At 31.8% G+C, this 11,678-nt stretch overlaps 1 protein-coding gene across 1 annotated transcript; it reads left to right on the top strand.

Moving 5' to 3' along the window:
• The first annotated feature begins 444 nt into the window (after positions 1 to 444).
• Positions 445 to 4,769, top strand: LOC145312630 (uncharacterized). Its single transcript, XM_080151890.1, has 3 exons — positions 445 to 623; positions 1,853 to 2,039; positions 2,814 to 4,769. The coding sequence occupies exons 1-3, from the start codon at positions 445 to 447 to the stop codon at positions 3,408 to 3,410; spliced, it is 963 nt and encodes a 320-aa protein (XP_080008016.1). The 3' UTR covers positions 3,411 to 4,769.
• The last annotated feature ends 6,909 nt before the right edge of the window (positions 4,770 to 11,678 follow it).

The following is an 11,678-nucleotide window of genomic DNA, read 5'->3' as shown; positions in this document are numbered from 1 at the left end:
TATAATTCCGGCAACGACTGGTCCAGCAACAAATTTTTAGGAAGCAAACAGGTTTCATCACAAGTAACAGTTGCACCAAACTCCTACCCAGCAGACAACCCGTATGTTATCAGCTCCAGACGTGATCAGCCCAGCAAAAATGATTTCTTCTCTGACAGCAGTAACTTCCAGGGTTTCAACGCAGAGGATATTGGGTTTGGAGCAGGATTTCCCAGCTTTTTCTCTGCCTCCAACAGACAGGCTCCTGCAGAGGACATGTATGCCAGGAACGGATACTTAAATATCATATATTGAACCGGTTTTTAACTGCTTTTTCTTATTCGTTGGCCCAAAATGTATATATCAATTTATCATGCATTGTATATTCCTTGAGATCCCTTGGAATTGGGGTCCAGGTATCATCCTTTGGATTACTAATTTTTGTTTTGTTACTTTTTGTATTTAATGGTTGGCACAAGAGTTAAAACCAAACATGAATTTAAGTATTGGTATCACAGGTCTGGAGTGGATGACAGCCAGGTGGCCATAAAGAAGCCATACCAACCAGCACTCACATTCCTATCTCAGGAACAGTTTGATGATAATGATGGCATGTATGAAAACAAGTTTAAACATAGGTCCAGGTAAGTAAACCATAATTTTAAAAATAGTAATGGATGTAGAATATTTATGGATAATTTTATGACAGGGGGGAAATTTAGTTTGCTAACATGGACATAATTTATTGGTCAGTTTGATCATCCAGTAGGAGGGGAGGGGATGGGTAAAGAAGGTGGATGGGGGTATTGTTTAGGGTTGGGCCGGATATCCGGTGTTTCCGGATATCCGGCCGGATATCCGGCCATTTTCAATATCCGGCCGGATACCGGATATTGAAACTATCCGGCCGGATATCCGGCTCTATAATTTTTTATACTTTACACCAAAAATCTCTGCTTTTTAAAATCTTAAATGACTATAATTTTCTTATTATTGAAGCTAGAAGAACATTTTTTCTGAATAAGTTTAACTTTATGTAAATTCATATAAGATTTCTGAAGAAATTTTTTTTACTAATTTAATATCTGGTAATTTGGCCGGTTATCCGGCCGGATATCCGGTAATTTGGCCGGATAACCGGATATTTGCCGGATATCCGGCGTTGGCCGGATATCCGGCCGGTTACCGGATATCCGGCATTTGAAATCATCCGGATATCCGGTATCCGGTATCCGGCAAAAAAAGTATCCGGCCCAACCCTAGTATTGTTATTTTAGCCAGCTAAAAGTTTTACTTAATAATGATATATTCATTTTCTTAAAATAATTTGAAGCTAGTAAATGTGGCGGCACAGATTATGACGTCAAAAAAAATTATTCAATGAAAGGCAGTATAAATTTTACCATTGGTCAATTACAGTGTATACTGGCCTCTCATTGGTTAATTTGTTTCTGTACTAGCTTCAACAATTTTATAGTTATGTTTTAATACTTAAGTATATTTTACATATACTATTGAGGGAGGATAAAATGACAATTTAAACAACTACCTTTGTCAGGAATTGCAGAAACCCTGTATAATATAAATCTTTAAGAACTATCTTTATACTGATAGACAGGATGTCTATTTGTCTGTGTGTTTGTGCGTCTGTGTGTTTGTACCGAAGGATCTCGCTAACCGCTGAACCGATCAAATTCAACTCTCCCCTCCTCAATATAAAAATATAAAAATAACAATAGTTTATTAAATCTAATGTTAAAAAGTTAAGTTCTACAGACGACATCATTTTTTTCTTTTGTTATTTGAAGCTAGTGTTAGGTTTCGTGACTTTTTATCTAAATTTCTGTCACTCAATTTATTCAATTATTTTTAGTGATGCTGTATTACCCGATCCAGTGGACATACCCAAGCTTGAAGGAAAGAGTATAGTCCCCACTAGCACAGAACAATTACCCCCTCTAGTGTCATCAGTCAGAACTACAATCAAATCTTTTGTTGACCAACACAAGGATCTACAACATTCTAGTCAGATGGAAAAGTCAACTGAAAGTTCTGAAAAGGTAATCCTTTAGTTAATTCACATTAGTTCAAGAATTTTATTCAAGGGGGGAGGGATATCAATGTCAGATAATAGAATACAAATTTTATAAGACTCAATAATTTACCGTGGGTATTAAAGAAATGAGTATTTATCAATTGAGTCTTCTTGCTTGTTCTTAGGCTATCCTATTATATAAAGTAGTGAGCGTTTTTTATCTGTCTCGAAGGATCTCGCAAACCGCTAACCCGATATTGTTCTCCTTTACAGTGAAGCATTTTATAGATCCTGGGAAGGTTTTAAACTATTTTTCGAAAGGGTGTCTTCACCCCCCTCTCCCCCAAAAAAGATTTTTATAACTCTTTTGAAACTAAATTTTAAAATAGGATGAGGTCGACTTTTCCTTCTCCTACCAGTGTGCATTGCCCCTAGAGGCTTCTAGGGGCGTAGCCGCTAGTACATATATAATATGCTTTTCTTGCGTAAAAGTTAATTATTTCAACAATACCAATATAAAATATTAAAGTCAGATTTAAAAAAAAAATATTTTTGCAGTATGGCTTCAAAATCAATTAATATCTCCTGGATTATAACCGGTTCTCAGTCATACTGAAAAATTATTTACAGTATCGTATTATAGACAATTTTCCACGAATACTAAAATAAAAATCATCTAATTAATACCAGTTTTTTTAGCCCAGGTTTTAGGCCTGGGGTTAACAAAATGGTTCATTTTTCATTTTAAAAATCCGGGGAAAGCCGTGCGATAAATAACTATTCAATAATTTTGTTATAGGCTGAGCCAAAGAAGCGACTGCGCATACCTCCCAACAGAATGAAGTCACACAGCAGCAGTAGTGGTGAGGACAAATCCACAATAAGAATGAGACTAACCAAGAGCAAGTCTAGGCCCACCCCCTCCAGAAATCATCACAACGAAAATAATAAACCTGCACCCAGAAAAACACAAGTTTCAAAGAACAATAGATTTCCCAATTTCAAAGAAATTGAACAGAATGTAAAACAAAGCTCACAAGAAGTTAAGCGCAGTAAACCATTCCTATCACAGCCACAAAGACGGCGAGACAACCCAGCTGCCGCGCCTCCCCCACCCTCCTCGGGCAGTACAAGACCTAGATTCAGCATGCGCAAAGTGCCACAGCAACAGCCACGCGGCCTTAAGCCTGGCGTCGGCCAACAGCAGTCACGTAGTATCCTAGGCCAAGGCGGTCTGTTGAGTAAATTATTCAGCCGACGGTCAAGGAAGCTGGACATGGAGGGGGCAGAAAGCGAGACTAGTGAGACAGAAATTTTAAAATTGTCGGCTTCCGAAATTTCAGAATCTAATTCTAATAATAGCGAAGACGTTTTACCGTTTTTAGATGAACAATAAATTTACCTTTTCTGTGCCTTTTACATTTATATAATTATCTTTTTTTTGTATTTTTAAATTATATTAAAATGCAACGTTTTTAAGTATCAATTTCAAAAAAAAATCCATTTAATTTTGAGCTTTTAAAAGTAGAAATAAGAAACTTATTAATAAGAATCTCTAAATGACAAAAATAATATAATAATGAGTAATATTTAATTTTAAGAAACACTATTTGGTTAATGATGTACTTTAATTTTATATATTTATAATATTGAAAACAATGAAAAAAAAATCAAAATAAATTGCTCTTGTGATTATTTTCAATTATTTGCTCTAAATCATGGCACAACCATTAATTTTACACAGGGCTCGGCAGCCGCGGGTAAGCCTCAGTGAAATCGTCACATTTTTTAACTTTAAAATTTAGCTTTTCCTAAAGAGACACTCCATATTTTGGATTTTTTGCCCACATTTATGTTTAAATTTAGGTTTATGCGCGGCTGCCGAGCCCTATTAATTTTACGCAAACAACAAAAAAATTGGATGAATTTCAACTTGTGTTTGAGTTATTATAATTCGACCACAAACCGTAATAAAGAAATGATGCTTTCATGCCTTATTGGTTCAGGGACCAGGGATATTCAACTTGAAGAATAGATAGTTTATATACAAATATTCTCTTTAATAGTTTGTTTTTAAAATTTTGAAACAGTTTTATGAAACTTTCATAAATTTTTACTATTAACATTTTATATTAAAGAAACAATCTTTTTTAAAACTTTTATTTATAATACTTTTAAGCCAATTTTTTTTTTTTAATTTAAGAATAGTACTGTACAAACCCAGAACATATCAGTTTTCATTTTAGACACACAATTTAAAAAGTAAATTACATTTAAAAATAAAAATAATTTTACAAATTGTCCACATCAAAAATTAGTTCATAAACATATTTTGCACTTTTTTCATTTCTTCATTTTTTAATAAAAAAGAGCTTTTATTGTATCAAAACTAAAAATTAAATAAATTTTTCTTTATTTCAAGCAAGTCAAAATTATTACTTTCATAGTAAAAAACATATTTTTTTTTGTTTTTGCCAAATGGGATTTAGGACATTTATCAGTTTTTTTTTTAATTAAATACATTTTTTTGTAAAATTGTTTTATTCCGAAAGGTTGCTATATTTTGTATGGATGTTTCAGAAAAAATGAGTAATGATTAAATATATTAGAGTGCCTTAGTTTAAATAAATTTTGAGTGTTATTTATTTTATTTATTGTAAATATGCTTTTACTTTATTTGTATTTATTGTGATCTTTTTATCTATTTTTATATATTTTTTTACTATTTATTATTAAAATATAATATTCAAAAAAATGTTAATTTTATTTGTTATACAGCCACAAAAATAGATTTATAGGATATACGTGGATATTTGTCGTTAAGTTAGGTTGCTAATATGGATCTCGTTCATTGGTCAGTTTGTTTATCCATGAGGAAGGAGGGGTTAAGATAATGGGTCGTATGGTGTCTATCGTCATTTTAGCTAGCTGTAAGTTTCACTTTTTCAGAGTTCATGCTAATCTTTTGTAAAACCCAAGTAATAATAAATCCATTGATATACCTAGGTTTTATACATAACCATAGACCTATATAAAGCTTTAATAAAATATAAAAGCATTAGGTTAAGTAGTTATTGAAATTTTAAGCTTTAGACAAAAAAAACGTACTTTAATATAAGAAGATATATATCAGAACCATTTAAAAGCTTGTTTAGGTTTGCTAGCATGCGTCATAACTTACCTTTACCTGTACAGAATATCGATTCATTGTGTGATATATACATCTGCAATGCTAAGAGGTGTTTCATAGTCCATAGTATATATTAAATAACAATATATTTATCAGTATAGATGTATAATCCAGACATCTATCTGTTCCAAATGGCGGGGATCTTGTTTTCTGCGATTTTGTTGAGAGTTGGCTGTGTTTATATTTCCGACGCTGTTAGCTAATTTCAATTGCCATATTGGAAGTTACCACAGGATCTGCACCACGTGTGGGTAGAGTTAAAACTTACTCATGCCCCCTCTATTCGTTTACTTTATAATTATAACATCAACAAAGAATCTTCATTTGGTCAAGTTTTAAGGTTTCATGTAGGAAATCAGGTTCGAATTAGTTTTTTTGGGGGAGCGACCTTTAACCTTTATCCAAGAAAGCAAAAAATAAATAAAAAATTGACTATGCATCTTAAAGCTATATCAGAGATTTGCAGATTTATTTAACAACCTTGCAAAATTAGTGGGTTTGGATTTGCCAATTCTTATTCAAGGACACTTTTTTACTTTTAAGTGAGTAGGTGGCCACCAAAATTTTGGTTATTGAGGGTTGTCCAAATCGTAAATGTGGTTCTAAAATTTCCGGTTGGCTATGCAAATCTTCCTGGCAAAATCCTTTGCACGCCACTAATCCACATAATAATGTTAACATTAATGTATTAATGTACCCTTGTCGTAGAGTTCTTAATCTACACACAGTAACCAGTACACATTAATTTGTAACATTAAGGTATAGATGAGCCTTGGAACCATTTGTGATTTATTCCCAACACAGTATCAACTCCCTTGAGATAAATAAATATAAAATTTATTCTCCCTACAAGCACAAACTCTACAATTAAACATCAATTTGTCATATTTAGAAAATAAACTTTGTTGTAGCAAAATTACTGTATAATTCAAGTGTGACTATAGGTTTGTCTGTTGGTTGGTCTGACAATAAATGTATATGTATAGATGTATAAACATACACCTACCTCCCTTCATTTTCAAAGACCTCTTTCGTCTGCTTCTAAAAAATTTTCTGCTACTTAGCTGTGTTAATATAAGCAATACCATTGGTTGATTTCCAAAGACCCAATAAGAAAGTTGCACAAGAAGGTTGCGATGGGGAGATACAGTTATTTAACCCTTTCTGCCTCTAGTTTTTTACTCTAATGGTCTGACAATAAATGTATAAGTATAGATGTATAATCCTAACAAAAGTGGTAGAAACCCTACTTATCTGCTAGCAAATTGCTTTCTGTTCTTTTGTGGGACTTGGCTGTGTTTATATTTACAACACTGTTAGCTTATTAGGATTACAAAGACCTAATAAAAAGAGAAACAGGGTCATCGCCTTGTGGACAGAGTTTCATATAGCTCATATATCCTTAATTCTTGTTTAAAAACTAGAACGGAAAAATAAGGACTGCATTGAAAGAACTCGAACCTGATGCTCTATAAGGATATATAGCATCAATAGTTAAAACGATAATAGCATAATAAAACATAATAATCTGTAATATCACAATCACATATACTTCCAATATTTGATTTTGAAGACTACCAACAATGTCGTCGTTTTTACATGAGTATCTATGATTTTCATGTTTTCTAATAAAGTGAAACTTGCAGCTAGCAATTCCCCTCTAATCCCATTCCCTCTCCTTCTACTAGAAACGAACTGACCAATAAACGAGTAAAAATGGATAAATGATTTACGTGGATGAATTGACAGGGGAATATTTGTCGTCAATTTAGCTTTCTAAGTTGGAACGTATTTATTGGTTAGTTCGTTCATCAAGTAGAAGTATTGTAGAGGGGCTAAAGGGGTTTTACAAAGTATTACGATGTCGATCCATCCATTTTGCTAACTGTCAGACCAATTATACTATACTTTTAATGTAAAAGGCCTACTTTTCCTGAACCAAGGTTTAGTGATATATAGCTATCCATCAACAACTATATAATCTATTAAATTCTGCTTTTTGTATCGGTGGTGGTTATAGTCTATAGAAGTAAACTAGCGGTATCGCCCCTAGCCTCTAGGGACTTCGCCTCAAGAGGTGATGGAAAATCCCTCTTCTAAATAGCTACAAAGATATTATCAAAAAATTCTCCTATCAAATTTACTCTAAGGCAAACTTTAAACCAGAGCTTGATCTTTAAATCGTTTTTATGCCGCGCTGAATCGGGGCGATTCAGTGGTGAACCGTAGGCGCGCTGGTGGTAAGCCACAGCGCACCTGATTTTTAAAAGATTTTCGGTGCGGTGTTGTTAAATCGCTTGCGCACTCACTAAAATATCGATCCGCGCCAGTACAACTTTATTACTTAAGCAGTGTCAGTAAGGTATTTTATATAAAATACCGTGTCAGTATAGTATTTTATATAAAACATTAATATATAATTTATTTTAAAAATAACTATAAAAATGTTTTCACGATAGTTTTGCAATAAAATATTAAAGTAATTAAAAAAAAATATTTATTTATTAAATAAATCACCCCGATTTAAACCGCCAATGCCACTCGGTGAGTGGCATTGGCGCGCCGGGCCCGCGCCACTGCCCGATTCAAATCACCCATGCAAATTCGATTTAAAGATTGATATTAATAATTTGATGGTGCGCCAAATGAATCGCCCTGGTTTAAATCACCTATAAACGATTTAAAGATCGAGCTCAGGATAAAAAATTATCCAAAATTGTGTAATTTTTCGTAATTAGCAAACAAAGCTTCAGACAGACAGACATCGTTCTTCTTTGTATTATAGAACTCCTGGAGGCTATAAATATTTTTTTATTCTTTAAAAAAATTCACGGAACCTACTCAATCTTTTTACCCTCATTAAACTTAAAAACCCCCTTAATAACCCCCCTCAATATTTTTGTAAATACAGTAGATTCCCCGCTCCTCAAATCTGAAACCTCTGTTTTTACACTCCCCTAAAAGAAGCTTGAATGTCCTTAACTTTATTGGTTTTGTAATAAGTCTTTTCAAAATATAATCTCGAAACCTTTAAGGTCATGCAAATGCATAGCCAAAAAAGCCTTTTTACAAAATTTGAATTGGTGGATAAGGTAAAAACAGGCAATACAAAAAAGTAAAATCAGCATAAAATATATTTACATAAAAATAAAAAAAAACAAATTAATTATAATCACAAATGTTACTTTATATTGCACTGATATGAATATGTTTTTTTTTTCTTCACATTTTTTAACAGTTCTTCTAGTATGGCTTCCAAATCGATTAATCCGCTGAAATAGAACCGGTTCTAAGCCATACTTAAAAATAATGTATAGCATCGTATTACAGACAATTTTCCACAAAACAAAAACTATAAAATTAATAACAGTTACAAAACTGGTTTTAATCTTACTATTTTCCATTTTAATATCCGCAGAAAGCTGTCTATAATACGTTAATTACCAATACCCTATTGGCAGTAAAGTCCACGAAATTATTGCTGTATACTTGTATTGTATTAACTAGTTGTAAGCAGCAATGATTTCCGGGAGTTTAACAGTTAATTTTAAATGTATTAAGTCCATTTTTTAAAAATAATACAATTTAAGTAAAAAATTTAACCCAATCTATCTTAATATTATATAAAAAAAAATTGCAAAATTTGTATCAAATATTTTGTGGCAAAAATTTAAAACTAAAACAATGTAAAACGTCATTAATAAAAAAAAAGGATGAAAATAGCTGTAATATGACCATGTTAGGAAGTAAATAATCATGGCTATTTATTTTGGTAAAAACAGTTATCGGGAAAATAATGACTGAGTTAAATTTTAGGTATAATATCTAAAAAAAGATAATTTGTGTTTTGTAAGCCTATTTTAAGGATAGTTACATGTATCTATTTATTTTTATGTAGTTCAAGATATTTTAGAAAAAAACAAGAGAAAAAGCAAATATTTTGACCAATCAAAAAAGTCCCTCATAAAAATAGGATTTTAAAATCTAAGTATGGAAATAGATTTCCAGTATGGATTAGGAAACCGATTACTGTACGCTAGATTAGAACCGGTTCTTGGCCATACTGAAAAATCATGGTTAGCAACATATTAGAGACAGTTTTCCACAAATATTAAAATAAGTATCATAAAGTGAATACCATTTTTGTTGGCCCGGGCAGGTTTTGATCTTATAATCTATCATTTTAATATTCGCGGAAAGCTGACTAAAACTCCTAAATTCATAATTTAAAACTAAGCATAATTTAAATTCCATAATGTCTTTCCATATTCCTGTTTATTATGTCACTGTGGTGTAAGACAAAAACCAAATTAAAGTGTTACAATTAAATATTTTTAAATTAAAGGACTAGTTCCACTATGGGAGATTTTAGAGTTTAATTGTAGGTTAAAATTAGTTTGATTTTGATGTAAAGGTTTAAATCTAAATGAGTAACTTTCAAGCAATACAATGCTTTTTTTTATTAAATTATCATTGTAATACCCCCTGTTTTAAAGACATAATTTGTTGAAAACCATAAAATATTTTTTTTATATAGAACTCCTCATGTCAATGAAGAAAATGGGATGTTAATGAATAACATCTGACAAGGTTAAGTGGGTTAATTTTGCTAATTTTTTCAATTAAACAAAAAATAAAACTATAGAAACTATATGTTAAAATATTATGATTCCCCATAAAAATCAAAGTAATTCTTTCATATAGAAAACGAATCATTAAAGTTTTTCGGAAAAAACGCGCGGCTAGAGCTAACTACACACTTCTTTTTTCGTTACGGAAATATCCCTTAAAGTGTTACAATAGACGCAATTAAATATTATTGAATGAATTTTACAGTGTCTATGGTTGCAAATATTTTGATAATTTAACTATGATAGCAGCCAAGTAAATTATAAAACAATAATAGGAATTACAAGAAATAAGAAAACAAAAATATGTAGGAAGGGATATTTCATTTGAAGAAAATTTTAGGATCAAGTCAAGCTGAGTATGCCAATAGCCTGTTTTGGCACACGCTACTTGACTTGTTAGAAAACAATTAAATATTAATTAATGTATACCTAATAATTTTTTTCTTGCAAAAAAAGATGAAGGAAAATTGTTTTCTTTAAATAACATATCTTTCCCTACATATACAACAATACGTGAAACCTATCTAAAGTAAGGAAGAAACATATTTTGATTTTAATTCTGTATCATCTAACCAGGGCTCGGCATGCAGCTGCGCGTCAGTCGCCCGTAAGCCTCAGGAAAATCAACCTTTAACAATTAAAAAATCATCTGGAAGTCTACACCTGATCGAAATTTGGACTTTAAAAAAATGTCAAAACACCCAAATTTAAGGCTTATTTGCGGCTAACGCGCGGCTGCCGAGCCCTGCATCTAACTAAGGTTGACCTAAAACTTTTGTTTACTCTATTCATAAACTTATTTAATTGCACATTACAACAAAACACACAAGAATTATACGGATGTAAAAAAAATCTGTAATCCTATATGAAATGCATATCACACTGCAAAATAACGTTCAGAAGTTTTCATAAATTTTATTGTAGCTATAGGAGAGTTTTAGACTATTTTTCTATCAGAATTGGAACCTGTAGGCTACAGGCGAAGCTACTCAAAAGTGAGAAATGTGCCAATATTATTTTTTTTTAAGAAACTTATGAAAAAAATATTTAAAAAATTGTTGTTTTCTGTGAACTCTCTATTACATACTTGCGTTACATTATTCTACCACTTTAACCGTTTAATTACATATTGTTAGTTTTACAGTCTTATGGATTTATTTCTAGGAGCAAAACCTTTCTATGTTTCTATACATGCAGTTTTTTGTTACTACAAAGTCTGAGTCCTTAGGTAGTTTTTCTTTAATAAAATCTTTTTCCAATACAGCCTCCAAAACGATTAATATCCGTTTGATTAGAACCTGTTCGCTGCCTTACTGAAAAATCATGTATAGCATTGTGTTACAGACAATTTTTCACGAATAATAAAAAAATCTTAAAATTATTACCAGTTTTGTTAGCCCGGGCCTTCAGCCCCTAGGGGCTAACAAACCTAATTTTATTCTTTAAATTTTACTACAAAATATTTAATCAGAAAGTTGTTTATAATACGATGCGATAAACAAAAATTATTCGAGTCTACTCTTATAATGTCATAAAAAAAAATTTAGAATTGTTATTGCTTCGCTAATTACTGACCTATGATTGTCCTTGTTAATTTTACGCGCGGCGCTATGAAATTGTGTATTATGTATTTCGCAATAAAAATTCTTACTTTGCACTCTCTGTGTGTGATTAAGATTTGAAAATTATGTGTGTATGTGTGTGCAATTTTTACAATAAATAAAGGGGAAGGGGGCGGATGTGACACTTTTTGAAACCAAAACTAAAAATAAAAGGAACTCAATTAAAAAAAAGAGTTACAGCGCTAAAATTTGGCATGGCAGTTGCCTTTCAGATGTGCAAT

Source organism: Acartia tonsa, chromosome 2 (assembly GCF_053477335.1).
Source record: "Acartia tonsa isolate MP-2025a chromosome 2, ASM5347733v1, whole genome shotgun sequence".
In the NCBI taxonomy this organism is placed as follows: domain Eukaryota; kingdom Metazoa; phylum Arthropoda; class Copepoda; order Calanoida; family Acartiidae; genus Acartia; species Acartia tonsa.
Note: the sequence above shows the minus strand (reverse complement) of the source record. Positions and strands in the feature narration are given on the sequence as shown.

What these genes read in the sequence shown, in the direction of transcription:
- LOC145312630 (XM_080151890.1), top strand. Translation starts at nt 445, where the DNA reads ATGGTTGGCACAAGAGTTAAAACCAAACATGAATTTAAGTATTGGTAT. An exon ending in AAGTTTAAACATAGGTCCAG is followed by an intron (nt 624 to 1,852) that starts GTAAGTAAACCA and finishes AATTATTTTTAG; the next exon opens with TGATGCTGTATTACCCGATC. An exon ending in CAACTGAAAGTTCTGAAAAG is followed by an intron (nt 2,040 to 2,813) that starts GTAATCCTTTAG and finishes ATTTTGTTATAG; the next exon opens with GCTGAGCCAAAGAAGCGACT.